This window comes from Pleurodeles waltl, chromosome 9, assembly GCF_031143425.1.
Source record: "Pleurodeles waltl isolate 20211129_DDA chromosome 9, aPleWal1.hap1.20221129, whole genome shotgun sequence".
Classification (NCBI taxonomy): Eukaryota; Metazoa; Chordata; class Amphibia; order Caudata; family Salamandridae; genus Pleurodeles; species Pleurodeles waltl.
In genome coordinates, this window is record NC_090448.1 from 167568779 (window position 1) to 167585272 (window position 16494).

General features: G+C 40.0%; 1 protein-coding gene across 4 annotated transcripts in view; it reads left to right on the forward strand.

The window, feature by feature from the left end:
* PRICKLE2 (prickle planar cell polarity protein 2) overlaps positions 1 to 16494 on the forward strand; it is a 1019428-nt gene that overhangs the window by 39541 nt on the left and 963393 nt on the right. For all 4 annotated transcript variants that reach the window (XM_069206505.1, XM_069206507.1, XM_069206504.1 and 1 more), the window contains exon 2: positions 4664 to 4749. In XM_069206505.1, coding sequence (XP_069062606.1) covers positions 4664 to 4749 — 86 coding nt within the window. The remainder of the gene's footprint in view (positions 1 to 4663; positions 4750 to 16494) is intronic.

The window sequence follows — 16494 nt, forward strand, 5'->3', positions numbered from 1 at the left end:
GCCGCATCCAGTGCCGCAGCACTTTTCTTGTGGCCCTTAACGCCACGCTATGTGTACCATATCTTAGATATAGCGCACCATGGCAGTACTTAGGGAACTAGAATCAAAATGTTTGACGCTAGTTTGTGGCTTTGCATGATTAGCGTAAACATTTTTGTTACAGGTGGGAGTAGTTTGTGCTTTGAGGGCCTTGTTTGCGATATAATTCTAGTAGGCCTGCTAGGCCTCAAAATGTGTAATGCACTACACCCTCTAGGGGCAAAATATATTGTTACAGTGCATTATGTTTTGCCATTCTGTTTTCATGTGATTATGCAATCTAGTGGCTGACAATATGGTTACATGGCCTTGCTTCTTACAAATGTTATTTTTATAGTGGTGCCCTCTAGGGGCTGTTCTGAGCATTACAGTCAAGACACTACAATATTCACTGCACTCGGAAACTCACCCCATAATGCTTTGCGGGCAGTCCATTTACAAAACATTTTTGCCCATAACTCACCGCACAACGTGCTCTTTCAGTCTAGGTCATCTCTGGGTCAAAATAATAATATAAAATAATATAATAAATAATGGCAATATTTTCCTTTTTTGCTGCAGATAGAGGAAGAATGTTAAATGAAGGGCTTTCGTTATATGCAGGGCCACTGGAATTATGCAGCAGGGTTGACCAATTTATATGGCAAGAAAAGTCCAGTTATGCATTTACAACACCAATAGCTCTAACTCAAGGAAATGCAAGACCTATTGCATTGCAAATGCTTATCGTTTATTTTGCTGTTTAGCCCACATTGTACAAATAAATTATTTTTGGTGCTAGCTACTCTATGATTCCCAGCTACAGAGGTTGCTTGTTCTAGTTGGAACTTTAATCAGCGTACAATTCTAAGGGGCTGTTTCAAATAAATCACAAGGGTTAGATACAATCAGTTCAGGAATGTATTGGGGCCTGGAGGTTGAAATTTTGCAGGAGCTCTGGGAGCCGACTATCCTTTCTGCCCAGTTCTAATTGGATCGAAGATTGAATAGAGAGATGACTACTGTCCCTGGAGCTGCTTTGAGCTGGTAGCTGGCCAGAGAGACTTTTAAACCAGTTTCCAATCTGAGGTACTATAAAACGTATATATGTGTGTGATTATTGCCGGCTGACTCCAAATGGTTAGGAATTGTGCACTGCTCTTACAGTAGGTGATGGGGGCTCAGCCTTCAGTAAGACGCAACATTTGAACACTCATTTTACAGTAATAAACATATTTGCATTAACAAATATCTAAACTTTAGTTGACTTGTGCCTTCTGCAAGCTGCATCACAATGAAAACATGTACTTTGGGGAAAACAACTGTGAGAAAACAGGGCTGATTGCAGAGGCCCCATAACTTTTTGCCCCCATTTTCCTCTTTTTGCTGGTGTTTTCCTGACTTTGATGGTGCCCTGGGTACTGCTAACCAGTCCCAGGCCTGTGCTCTGTGTAAAATGGATATGCAAATTAGGCTAATTATAATTGGCTAAGTTAACCTACCTATAAGTCCCTAGTATATGGTAGGGCATGTAGGTTTAGGGACCACAGCATAGGTGGTGCACACCTAGGTGCACTGCTGAGGTGCCCAGTGTCATTTTAAAAGCAAGCCTGCCTTGCTGGCTGCTTTTAAATTAAAGTTATATGCAAATTCGACTTTGGAATTAAAGGTACTTCCAAAGTCTTAAACTACCTTATTTTTACATATAAGTCACCCCTAAGGTGTGCCCTATGTGCCCCTAGGGCTGGGTGCCATGTAACTATAAGAAGGGACTTTATAAAAATAGATTTATAAGCCCTGGTGAGGTAAAAACAGCCAAATTCGTTTTTCCCTCATTGAAGTAAATGGCCTTCATAGGCTAGAATGGGCAGACTTTATTTTAAATTTTAAAGTCTCCTTAAATGTTACATACCAAGAATTTGGTATCAAATTGATTGTTGTAATAAATCCCACAACTTCCAGTTGTTGGATTTAATATAACTAGTTCAGGTAAAAAGTTTAGACTTTACCTAAAAAGTTGCCAATTTCAGCTCTGCATTGTTTTTGCTGCTGTGCTCTGATTGGCCAGCCTGCAGCAGCTTCTGCCAGGCTACCTTGATGAGGTGTGAAGTGGCCTGACTTCACACAAAGGAATGTGCTTGGGGGAGAGAATCTCCCCTCAGCAGATGGTGAGGCAGGAAGGGGGAGGGCTGCCAAACTGGTCTTCAAAGGCAGAGAAGGACATTTGGAGCACCCAGCAACACCCCAACATCCTGCAACCCCAGACAATTAGGTGCCCCCTTGATTAGATTAGGAGAGGGCAGGAGAGGGGTGTGTTTATGATTTTTAGCCACACCAGTGGGTGGGCTCAGCCAGATGTAACCTCCAAAAATCAGATTCAGCCATGTTGGATTTTTAGAGAATGTTGCCTTTTGGGATGGATTTTTGCCACACTTCCCAGGAAGTGGTCATCACAGGGGGACGACCCTGTACCTGATTGGAGAACCAGGGCCCCCCTGCTTTTCACCCAGGAGCAAGAATAAAACTGGCAGACCTTCCCCCACACCTCAGATCCCCTCCAGAATTCAACAAGAAAGGAACTAAAGAAGAAGAAGGACTGCCCTGCTGGACCCCTGGCCTGCACCTGGACCCTGCACTCAGAAGGACTGCACCAGCTGCACACTTGGGCTTCACCACAAGAAGGACTTTGCCTGGCTTCAATTGGTTCAAGGAGGGACTCCCTGTTTGCTACAGGTGAAAAATTGCTAAACCAGAGTCCCCTGCACCAACTCCTGAAGAAAGCGACCAGCTGACCACTGTCCAGTGGCCAAAAAGGAGTTTGCGCCAGGTGCATTCTGGGAGTTGAAGTCCGCACCCCCAAAGGACCATCACAGAACTTCTGGACCCTTGGGGTGAGCTGTGGACCCCAAAAGAACCTTAAAAGAACATCTGGGTGAAGCCCCGGAAGTTTGGAAAAGATTTGAGAATTTTTGGAAAAAAGCTCCAGAGAGGGACCGACCCGCCGCGGAAATTCTAGCCGGCTTGCCTCAACCGCGACCCGGCCTGACTTCGTGGTTCGTCCCGGTAAAGAAAAACATCCAAAAAAGAGACTAAGTCCGAACGTAAAAAGTTGACCGGGACCTCCCAGGCATCGTATCCGAGAAGGGCTCCATGGACGTCGGATCAAGATCCAGGTTTACCCCGGTCGAAGGATTTTCATCTCGAAAAAACTACTAAGTCCGAAGGTAAAAGTCTCCACCGAGGAAACCCACATCGCGTATCCGGACAAGGGCTCCAGGAGGTCGGATTCAACTGGCAGGTTCGTCCCGGTGAAGAAAAACTTCAAAATAAAGACTAAGTCAGAAGGTAACTTTTTAACCGAGGCCTCCCGCGACCTGTAGCCGAGCAGGGCTCCATCGCGGTCGGCCTGAAAGTTTGACTTTGCCCCGGTCGAGGTGCAACCAGATGACCCGATTGGCGCTTTTTGTTTCTAAGCGCTAGAAAAGTAATAATTCTTTAAAAATTCATATCTCCGGTTCCCCTGAACCGATTTTAATCGTTTTTGTGTCATTTTAAAGATAAAAATATAAACTATTTTTATAAATTGGTTTTGGATTTTTAAACTGCTTCCTGTGTTTTATTTAATTACTGTTTTTTGATATTTGAATGCTTTACACTTTGTCTCCTAAGTTAAGCCTTGACGCTCGATGCCAAGCTACCAAGGGTTGAGCTGGGATTAATTTACTGAGACCCAACTGTACCTATGTGGAGGTTGGTGGCTTGTTGCTAGGTGTAGGTACCTACCTGCCCTACCAATAACCCATTTTCCAATAACAACAAATAAGAAGCAATATTAGGCCAGATGTAGCAAAGCGTTTGCGACACACAAACGGCGAAAAACTCCGTTTGCAAGTCGCAAAAGCCTCACCGGAATGCAGAAATGCATTTTGCGAGTCGGATCCGACTCCAAAATGCATTTCTGACTCGCTAATAGGAAGGGGTGTTCCCTTCCTATTAGCGACTCGCAATGCTATGTATATTCATTTGTGACCGCGATTGCGGTCGCAAATGAAGGCGCAGTTACCATCCACTTGAAGTGGATGGTAACCCAGGCGCAAACGGGAAGGGGTCCCCATGGGACCCCTTCCCCTTTGTGTCTGGCACAAAAAATAATTTTTCAGAGCAGGCAGTGGTCCAATGGACCACTACCTGCCCTGAAAAATACCGAAACAAAAGGTTTCGGTTTTATTTTCAAAGTGCAGCTCGTTTTCCTTTAAGGAAAACGGGTTGCACTTTGAAAAAAAAAAACGGCTTTATTTAAAAGCAGTCACGGACATGGTGGTCTGCTGTTCCCAGCAGGCCACCATCCCCGTGAGTGCCCTGACTCTCTATGGGGTCGCAAATTGCGACCCACCTCATTAATATTAATGAGGTGGGTCTTTGCGACCCCATAACGAGTCGCAGACGGTGTCTGAGACACCATTCTGCATAGCAAATTGCGAGTTGCAATTTGCGAGTCGGAAGGACTCGCAAATTGCAACTCGCAATTTGCCACCTACCTACATCTGGCCCATTGTCTTTTAAAACAAACTAGATTTCAAACTGTTTGACAAACTTTTATTTCACCACTATATCTTGTTTCATTAATGGTGTGTCTCTTTTTAAGCTTGCTTCGTTTGGTGAACCAGAAAGAGGACAAGCTTGTAATACATGCGGTGACAACTGCCCTGGGTTTGCCTTGCATCCATGGAGGTAGGACACCATTCACCTAATTTTAAATCTGCTAGGTTTCTGTTGTTGTTTTCCAAGTATACACTGTAAAATACTAGGAATTAACCTATAGTGGATCTCTAGAAATTACAGATTCTATTAAGATCACATGACTGTAGACTTCAAAAGTGTCACAGTTCGGCACAGGTTATGATGAACGTAATTGCAACGGCTGCTAATGGTTACTTGATAAGTCTGTGTTATCAGGATCTTATTATTCAGGTCTGAAATCCCTTTTATTATCCTAATGCGTCATTCTGTGAGTTGTTGTTTTGTTTATCTAAAGTTGCACCAAAGGTAATTATATATTTGTCAGGAATTGGTTCATTTATTTTCGAGGCAACAACCTCTACTAAATTAATAAACACAATGTGGTTAGTCCAAAATACAGATCTGAAAGAGATTCTGCTGAAACCCTAGCAGCGATAACACAAGCATCAGGCATTCACTAGAGAAATGTGTGTCAAGTTCATGCACTACTAACAATTGTAAGATAAAGAACACAGCACCATAAAATACCCATACTAATTTAAAAAACATGCAATTTATTTAATGAGCAAAAGACAACATGATTATTAAAATTCAGTTCATGAAAAATGGAGATATAAATTATATGATATCATATTATAATTTATGGGAAAAAAGTGCCTAGAAAAGGGTAAGTACCTTTGAAAAGCATCAACTTATGGTTGACCAGGATTTAGGTGCGATTTTAAGCCAACTTAGATGGGGTTAGATACATCAGGTAGATCATCCCTGTCAAAAATGTTACCTTTGGATTTAAAGACCTATTCACAAACGTTCATTTACACATGAGTAAATCTACACATTTATAGTTACATTTACTTTGCAGTAAATTTACATATTTTGTATATTCACCATTTATAAGTGCACATTTATGTAAAGTGCAGACTTGGATGTCTCCGACCCCTGAAACAGGGGATAGAGCTAAAATTACATGTGTAAAGTTACTGCTAGTGACTTTTCACAAGTAGGCAGAGGTCTCCGCCACGGGGTAGACATTTCTGTATCAGAAAGTATAGGGACTTTTTAAAAAGTGTATTAAAGAAGAGTAGCACAACTATTTTTATGTTTAACATTAATGTACGCTAATTGAATGCATTTATTTGAAAGGTAGAGCAACATTTTAAAAATGCTACAGCATAAATAATTTCATTTTGAATTAAATATTTATTTAAGTTAATCATATTAAATTATATTTAAAATTCAGATTTATGTGAAAAAAATCTCACCTAAAGTAAAATGTTTTTATTTATTCGTTATTTATACGGAATTACTAACATTTATTTTTTAGAATTAAAACAATGTAATGATTTTTAAGCATTAATGTTTAATTTAAATTAAAACAGATTATTAAAACATTTTATAATAAAATAATGTTTTATTATAGTTTTTATAATTAAATTAAATTGGTATCTATTTTTAAAAGTTGAAATAAATTAATTTGTTTTCACATTATTTCATATGAGATGATATTTAAAGTCCCTGCCTGCTTTATTTTCTATTGGAGAAGATTGCTGAACGAGTGGTTAACCATTTGTGGTTTTAGACTTGCTCCAGGTCTGAGATGGTGTACATTAACAACTGTTGTGGGACCTTTTTTGGCTGTAATAGTTGTAGAAGTGCAGTTTGCGCATAGGAAGGGCTTACTTTTTTATAGGTGGGCCCTCCCTAAACCCCTCCTGAACCCTTCTAAAACCCTCCTTCTCCTAAATCCTTCCCACTAAGTCATAAGTATTCCCCATTTTCAAATCATTACACCTCCCCACCACATTTACAACAAAAAAAGTATTTATAACTGTGTGGAAATCTTTGCAGTTGGGGGACAGATCCCTACACAAACAAGCCAGGAGAAAAGCAGGCAGAGACCCCTGCATGCACCTTTGTGAATAACATTTAGTAGTATGAGAGTAGCACTATTGTAGAACAACTAAGCATACTACAAAATGCAGTTTGTGAACAGGCCTTCAGTCTCTGAAATGAAAGTCAAAATCATTCATTGGGGAAAAGTCCAAGGCTGAGGCCACAAAGGTCCCTTGTAGCCACAGATGTCATCATAAAGCATCCACTTAAGGTGTTGGTGTTTGTGCCAAAACCTCAGAGCAGGACTGAGCTGGATTTCACAACCATCAAGACTGATTTACGGTTGGGATAGATTTGCCACCTTGCCCCAGTCAAGATGTTGCCTTTGAACTTAGAACAATTTTTTTGGTCTTAAAAATCCTCCAATGGGTCACAGGTAAAAGCCATAGCCGAGCAAGGCTCTTTGAGGCTATATTCCTTTACCATGAGGTTCTGCTAAACTTGATTCAGTGTGGAAAAAAGTTCCATGTGTGATTGTGATGAACCTGGTTGTCTTGCCCACCTTGGATGCACCCTTACTCTGGAACTCTCAGCACCTTGTTCTCCTCCTCCTGAGGGGGAGAAAATGTCTAAGTCCCAATTTACCTCACATACAAGGAAGGTTTCACTGGTTAGACTTTCAGTCCCTACTCCGCAGTGCAACCTTCTAGGCATCAGGTATATTTTAGCCAGGTCCCCTGCAGGCTCCAGTTATCAGTGATGAGCTCTGCTCTGTTAGAGTCATAAATTCCAGTTTTTGCATCCTTGAAGCAAGAAAAACAAAGAACTGACGCTTGAACAGCATTTCCAGACCCATGTTGCAGTAGGAGTTGGGAGTCCTTGAATGAACCTCTTCTTTCAGCAGGCGAAAGGGACTCTTTCTTCATCCTGCAGGTCCTTCTTTTTTAGGACTAGTCTTCCAAGGTTCAGAAATGTTTTTAAGAGGTGGTGGTGAAGGTTCCAGATTTACTCTGTGTACTACCCAGTGATTGGAGAAATTCTGAAACCCTATCTTATCTATTTTCTTACTGCCCCACCACTTCTGTTTGCAGTACCTTGCCTTCACTAAACTGTAAAATAACTCGAAAAACCTTGTTGTTTTAAAATGGCAGAGCACTCCTGGGACCAGGGAAGCTTCACTTCAACTTCCTAGCGACTATCTATTTAGATGAGTTTTCTTCTCACTTCATAATGTCTAAACTGGTTCTGTCTCCAACTGAGACTGGAGACTGGAGCCTGGTTGTCTAACAGAGTCCTGAGGATGAATAGGAGAAGCCTTCTTTGGCATCTCCAAGTGAAAAGAAGTGTCAAAGCTGTCCTTTGTTCTATCAGATATTCATGCTTACCTCAAGGTAGGTAATCCCCGTGAAGTTGTAAGCATTTAACACCACCATGTCCTTGTTGCACTCAGAGAGAGGCCATTGTCTCTTGAGCCACAGAGTTCATTAACTCTCCCATCCAAATTTGTATATTTCAGCTATGGTGGTGTGATGAGTGGCAGAACTGAGACAGTTTGCTCAGGCAGCCTAAGGTACATTTTCAAATTTTTTTTTTTCATCTAAAGTTATACAAAACCTTTTTTCAGCATCAAATCATATTTTGAAAATTAAATTGCAAATTACTATGAATTATTTCACTAGCATTTTCCCAGGTGGAGATGGCAAGTCTTTATTTGTATCACATCAAGATTTGTTTATGGAAAAGTTTTGAGCAGCCTACTCAGTAAAAATAGCTTTTGGGTTTTATTTCACTGTGAGAGAGGACTAATTCAATGTCTAGTGTGCCCGAATTTTGTGTGTTACCACCAAGTGTTGTGGGCCAACAATGCACACTTGTGAATAGATAGAAATAGGTTTTTCTACATGTCAAGGGCAATTTTCTCTGCCATGTGTTACTGCAGTGCATTTAAAGTACAGCCCACCCTTAGCACAGTGGAGTTCCTGGCCAAAATATATTTTTGTCATATATGTGGGTGGCAAAAGTACACTGACGCAGACATATGACATTTATCTATCCAAGTCATCAGTACATTGCATATATCATTTTCAATTAGCTTACAGGGAAATTAAAGAAGCCAAGAAGGGAATGCCAGTTCCCAGCACCTGTTGTATTCGTTTTGGGGGGAGGCATGGGACTTTACTACTGATTAGTAGGGACAATGCACATAGGGCCTGATTTATGAAACCTTAGCGCCGCCTTTGCATCATTTTTTGATGCAAAAGTAGCGCGAACTTACAAAATATAATTATATTCAGGCCCATGGTGTTTTAAAGCCAGCAGGCTGGGAGAGGAGAAAGAATGGAGGAAACCACAACAACAATAATGACATTCCTTAAAATATTAATTTAAAGAAAGGGAAGCTCATAACTGGGACTTTGTGATCTAGTGATCTGCTCCAATGTGAACTACTACAAAGGAGTAATCTTAAATGGCACTTTTCACTTTTTACATATTAGATGGAAATTCATGTGAATGTTGATATGCTTAGTGACTATTCAAAATAAGGCCTATTTTCAGCTGTGAGAAGTAACACATACATTTCTGACAATGTACAGTATAACTGCAGTTCAATTTTTATGTGTCATATTACTGACAAAGTACAGTATACCTGCAGTAAAAATTTTATGTGTCACATTATTTGAGCTTCTGAAATATCAGTTATTTAAACCCCAGGAGTCATTTTTAGACTGATCAACATGAGATGTGGGTGGAATCAATGATCATAAAGATCTGCATTTCATGAAAGATGCATACACGTTCTCAGGAAAGAAAGGCTCGTTGTGCTTAAAGAGGTGCCCTTTATTCCTCTTGCCATCATTTCGGTGCTCCCACTCCACTGGCACTGTAATTTTGTGAGTTGAATCAGCGGGCAAGGGCCATTTGTAACTTATCAGACACTAGTGGGAGTTGATTAGAGCTTGTTTTAGTGGTAAGAACTGATAACCTAGGCTTCTTGTACAGTCAGGCAATGCATATTTGAAGCCTAATATATCTGTAACTGCTTCGAAATTATAGCTAAGAAAACCCATCTCATCATGAGATGCTGCATTGCACCAAATATCGTCCTAGAGTCTCTAGATGAATTGTAGTAAAATAGTATGACATCATAAATTATATTGAATTACCAAACCCATGTTTTCAAATCAAATTATCAACAATGAACAGTATTACATATATAACATGTACATATATGAAGCAGAATTATCTGGAAAATTGTGTTTTATCTCTGCTTATAATATCATAAGTAAGTTGTGAATTACACCTTAATTCAGTTTTTAAACATTGTATCAAAAGTATAATAGCCAACCGGGTATTTGACATTTCGGTCCAGTAATGTTTTGTTATGGATGTAGGTGTACATGGTGGATCGACATTGTCTTCATTAAACTGATGAAATTAAAGATGTGTAATGTATGCTAACCTTTCACTATAGGTAACACATTCAGACTTGAACTTATAGGATATAGCTGATCTTGGAGCCTGTCAAAATATTTATGTAATATGAAGTTTTAACTTTAAGTATTATAGGTATTCATTTACCGAAATGCCATTACGCTTTATGAGTAGAACTGTGTTGCATGAGCATGCTTATAGGGATTCAGTCATCGCACCCTGATTGCAGGTTTCCTGGTGTCTATGCAAGTGAACATGCATGCAAATGGTTGGCTAGGTCACATCTAACTTTGTGTTTAAACATTGTCTCTGGTGCAACACAGACAGTTCTTCGTGGTGCGTTAGATATAGTAATTTACTTTAAAGAATCTGAAGGAAAATGTTGTTTGTATTATACATGAGCCACAGTTCCCTCTACAAATTCTTATGCATCACAGCAACTCCAGTAATAGACTCCTGGGGTTGCATTATACTGTGCACCCACACTCACTGCTTGATCTGCGGTACACCTTTAACACCTTTAACAAGGTCTGCCGGCTGCAAACAGAGACAGTGCACCTTACTACATATAATGCTCTGACCTCATGGCAGACTCTTGCCTGCCCAGGGTGCTGAATATTAGTGAAAGCCAAAGAGGCTGTTTGAAATATTTACTCTGTTTTTCACAATGCAGAAAGCACTTGATCTGCACTTCTAAAGGGGGCAGAGATAACCCTGCAGGCAGATGTTTCTTCCTTTCCAGAAGGAGCCCTAAGGGGCTGCAATGATTGTGCATCACTTGTTTGTAGCACTCAGTCAGTGAGCCTCCTGACCGCATCTTTCCATATAGTAAGGTGCAGGCATATAGGAAAAGTGCTTCCCTCAATTGCATATGGGGCACACCCTCATAGAAATGAGGGAAGACCTCCTTAAATAGCACCAGCACATTATTTGTTCCAATGTTGTCTGTATTATAGAAGGGACTACTGCAGTGGTTCCCAAACAGTAGTCCCAAACAGTGGGACTACTGCAGTGGTTCTCCTGGTGGTCAGCAAAGCATTCTCAGTGGGTCTGGGACTGCTTAGAAAATTAAATACGGTTCACAGATGAATAAAGTGTATACAAATAAAGTGTCTAATTGTACAATTGTAAATTTTAAAGCGAACTGGAAATGTCAAGGAATTTAAAATTGGAGGCTGAAAATTAAATTAATATCCTCAGATTGATTCGTGGGAGCAGCGCAGGTGTTTCAAACAGAATATAGTATTAATAATGTGTGGCTTCAATTGACTTTAGAAAAGCTCCAACCTTCCTATTAAAATTATTATTTTTATTTTTATATTTGTTTGCAAATTAAATAAAATGTGTTATCATTTGCGTAAGTCATTTTGTTAAACTTATAACACACTATAAGATATACTGCTACCAAATGCTCAAAAAGGTTTTAGATAAAATGGTGCTTCCAAATATAGATTTTAGTAATACCCTGACTGTACGTTATGATTTACTGTTATATAACTGCCCTGAAAAGCACACACTTCACAACTCAGCTGCTAACTCCCTTGTACAACCACTGGAAAATAATAAATCTTTGTCATCACAAAGCTTCATGTGATTCGATCAATTAAACTAGCACTGGGTCCCAAGAACCCCTTTACATTTGCAGATGAACCAGTTGGGAGCATTTGCATTTCTTTCAGGCAAGCAAGCACCCTGGCAAGAAGGCGTATTTATCGTGAAGCTGCCTGCCACTCCCTCGGTTTCACAGCACAGGAGACCCCTGAATAAAACTTCAGCTGAGGCTTTTTACCATCATGGAATGGTTGACTTTTCATAAAAAATAGGGAAAATGTTTTTCATAAACTCAAAGAGTATGGCAAGTCATGCCACTCCGATCCCACCCACTCAGACCACTGGAACCACTGGACTAAATAATTGTATGCATTTTCTTCTGTAATACTACCATACTCCTTGTTTGCTGAAAATGGGTGTGCACACCGGTTGCACTCATGGGACACTGTTTGTAATACAACCCCTTATAGGGACAGCAGACCCCCTGCTCTGCATTTGGTATGTGCCAGCACGTGGATCTATGGTTTTAAAGGTAAGGGGTCACAGTACCCTAAAATATGACACATTACTCACTGAGGAGGGACGTACCTCTTTGCCACTCCTTTTATGTTGCTATCCACTGGAACTTGTAATTTATACCTAAGACGAAGCAAGGGCAATTGTATCTTGCAATTTACTTTAGTGCATTTTAAGTTGGATTTTTCCATTTGCAGATCCTACCTTTTTATGGAGCAAATGCTCTGCGAAGGCAAACCCCTTTAGCTTATTTGACCCTCAACTCTGCACGGGACCACAAATTTTGTCTTTGGCTTTGTATTTGAGATTAAGTAACCGACAGACAGAAGTTCTTGACACTGTAACAGATTAGCAGATAAGGACAGGAACAGAATATGGCAGTTACACATATAGTTGTCGAAGATGCATGAGCTGTGAACTCATGATTTTAGAATTTACCTTGTTATTCTTAGGTCAAAATGTTCACTCCTAGCTACGTGCAACATAAAAAAAGAAAGAAAAGGTGTAAACAACATAGTACAAACACTTGCATTTGTGCTTTACAAAATACTTATATTTTGATTTGAAAAATAACAGATTGTGATTTAATGTTTGTGCCAGAAATATTTATTTCTTTAACATATATGTTTACAGATGTATGCGTTTTAGTGTGATACATTATGAGAGGATCATTTTAATGGTGTGTATTTTCCTAATCTCCTTTTTATCTACATCTGAAAAATATACAATATTTGTTTGTAAGCCAAGTCAAACAAGTAACAGATTGAACAGATAAAATAAGACACAAAGTACAACTACAATCACATCATTGTAGCCTCCTGGATGTTTTGTGATAGAGTAGTTGTTGCAGTCTGTCTAATCTGTTGGAATATACAAACACATTTTGCAGCCCTCTCTTCCTGGTACAGTCATTATCAGCTGGCCAGTTGATTGTGATGTGTGTACTACCTGTGGATATTACACATATCGCAAATATGAGTTTTGTGATAAATTTCAGCAGGTCAAGCTTGTGTGGGAAAATTTCCAGTATTTACCAGAACATGCAGGTTTTGGAGTGGTAAGCACCAAAATCTTTATGTTAGTCTCTAAAAACCTGTATTGGGGAAGGGGGGTATCTATCACGCCTGATAAATTTTGACTCAGCTGTGGTATCCTTGTTTCTGGCGGTGATGGCAGTACTTTGGTAGTTTGACCGCCAGAGTCATAATGTGTCAGTCCGACCGCCTGGAGTGCAGTGGTCCGACCGTCACCGTGAGTTTGGCGGTCCTTGGTTCACCAGACTCATATTGAGACCCTAAGTTTTTCTCTGCTACACCTTTTAATTCCTGCCTCATCCTCACACCTTTCTTTCTTCATTCCCTTAACCTCCTTGCAATCTTGCTTTCAGGTAGTTCTCTAAGAAGGGTGCCTAAAACATCTTGGGTATCAGAAGCCCGAAACCTTTGAGAACCAATTCACAAAAGCAAAAATGCCTTTGTAAATTGTCCCTATGAGCTCTGTAATGGCTTATCCAAAAAGAGAAAAATTAAAGAATCCAGCATGGTGGCATTCAAGTAGAAACACTAGACAGTCTTCATGTAACCAATCTTAACTGATCTCAAAATTCAGGTTGTTTACAAATAAGTTTATGTATGAGGTTCTAGTAAAATAAATAGGTACATTGGTCTCCTTTCCAAAGTCAGTCATGGGCGGGAATGTTTGCTGCTCCCCAAATAACAGTATCTCATCTACTGTAAGACATTGTGTTATTTGCTGGGGAGGGGAGTGGAAGACCCACTCAGGGAACAACCACAATCCAAGTCAGCATAAACCACAAAAGTCACAAAGTTAATCTGTGTTTAATCCTCTGGTAGCTTGGCACAAAGGAGTCCGGCTTAACTTAGAGGCAATGAGTAAAGTATTTTTGCAGCACACAAACAGTATTCAAGTGAAAATACAGCAAAAGAAAAACCCCAACAACTACAGGGAAAGAGTGCAAAATGTAATCCATACAATGTCATAAAAATTAATTAAATCCAATCACTAGAACCAGAGTTATGAATTTTTAAAGTTTTTAATGCAAAGGAACACCTAAAAGATCAAAGTGCCAAGGGTGGGTATCTGATCACACAAGATCAAGGCAAAGGCAAAAGTTATGCCAACGGTGATGTAGCATTGGTCAGATACATGTGGTGAATATGGCCTGGTCTCAAGTTATTTTTGGATTTCGATGAGTTCACTGTGAAGATTTATTTTACAGACTTTACCACTTTTTTAGAAGTCAAAAATACCCAGCGGGATGAAGCTGCAGAGTGTGTCAAACAAGGGCTCCACAGCAATGGATCAAATCAGGCTGACCGGCAATGTATCTTGAGCAGATTGGTTGGCAGGTAGGTCCTGGTCTTGTATCAGTTTTCAGGGAGTTTTGTGGTGAAAAAATGTTCTAAGTTTTCCAAGTTTCTAGTTTTAGGTTAGGCAGGAGTAGAACCTCTATTGCCACTTCTAATGGTCTAGAACCTGAGGGCACCACTTGCAATGTGTGGACTCACTCCAGCAGAGGCCAGGTACAGAGTGCAAGGCCTCAGGAGGTTGCAATATCCCTGTAGGTCACACAGGAGGCCAGCCAACTAGCCCTTGGAGTCACCTCTGATGTTTTGCATTCAATGAGATTGTCCAGTTCTCCTTCAGCCAGCAAGGATGGCATTCACGCAGCACAGCAGTCCTCTGGTAGCAGCAGGACAGTCCCCTAGGTGTCCAGGCAGTCCTTCTGAAGTCTTCAACAGGTCCAAGAGTGTTCTGAAGTGGTGTTCTAAGAGTTCAATATTTATAACTGGTGCCAGCCTTTGAAGTGGATGGCTTTCCTATAATACCCCCAAATGTGATTCAGGAAAGTTCTTCCCTTCCCCTGTCAAGCATCCAGTAAGTCTGGGATGAAAAACAATACTAGTACCAGATTCCTTTGTGTGTACTGGAGGCACAACCTTTTGAAGTGCAAATGGGTCAGGGATCAGCTTCATGCCTAGCTGTCCTGGCAGGATGCCCCATTTTACCAATACCTTCTCCCATACAGTCTCACTGTCTTGGAGGAAAAGACAAAGCCCAACAGCAGAATCTTTCAAAGTCATGTGACCCAGTACAGTTACAGAGCACTGATGGTTCGACAAGAAACTTTCTAAAAGTGGCATTTTCAGATTTGTGACTTAAAACCTGAGTCTACTGTTGAAGAGGATTTTACATTACACTTCATTTGAGTCTAAACATTATATGTGCACCTGCTCCCAATCCAATGGTAACTCTTATTGAATGTAATCAGTCAACCCAATGTTATCCAATAGTAGTGGTAGGCCTAGCAGTACTGAAATTAATGTACGAGTTTTTCACTACCAGGACATGTAAAACTGAATACCACATACCCTACTTGTTAAACGCACTGTACCCTGCCATATGGTTTTTAGGGCCTACCTTAACAGGAGTTACTTATATGTATTAAAATAGACGGTTCAGGCATAGCAGACATTTTACTTTGCCAGATTGAAATGGCAGTTTAAAACTGCACTACCGGCTGCAGTGGCATACTTGAGACACATTTATAAGTGCTACTTTAGTGGGTAGAACAATGAGTGCTGCAGGCCCACTAGTAGCATTTAGTTTACAAGCCCAGTGTACCATGTGGCACCATATGCTAGGGACCTATAAGTAAACTAAATGTGCCAGTCAAGTGTAGGCCAATGTCACCATGTTTTAGGTAGCAGTTGTAAGGTGTGCAGAGTACTATATTTAACAAAAACAAACCCAACAAAGTAGGTGAGGTAAAGACAAATAGTTGGGGGAAGACCACATCAAGGATGTTAGGTCTAACAGCAATGTAATGATTTCAATCCACAAACAAAAAGGCCTCTGCTTCAAGTGTGGCACCACTTTGTTCTGGCTCTGTAGTGCTGTTGCTATGCTATACATTATAGAGCATTACTAAACACTATGTTTGAAAACATTATTAATTTTAATCCTCTGTCTCTTTACATGTTTACCATAACTAGGTAGTGTTATGAAATAAATGAAGTTGTGACTTTTTAGGACAACTAAGTGTGACCTACATGTATTGCGGGTATACAACAAAATTTGTCATTATTAATGTGATAATTGTGTCCAATAGACTGCAATTTACACATGACATGCAGAGAATGTTTCTGTTTCAAATGCTATATTCAAAACCTCTATCCAAATGTAGTAATATTTTTGTTTGAAAAATGTTGGTTCTTCAGAGAGGGAGCTTGTCAATAAATATTTGTAGACAATGTATTTTTCACAAGGTGGGCATTGTTCATTGTTGAATTTAGAACAAATGTTAAATATTTGTCTCAAAAACTGAAATATAAAATCATCTAACAATGATACTACTGACTAAATTGAGAATAATGAAAAGTA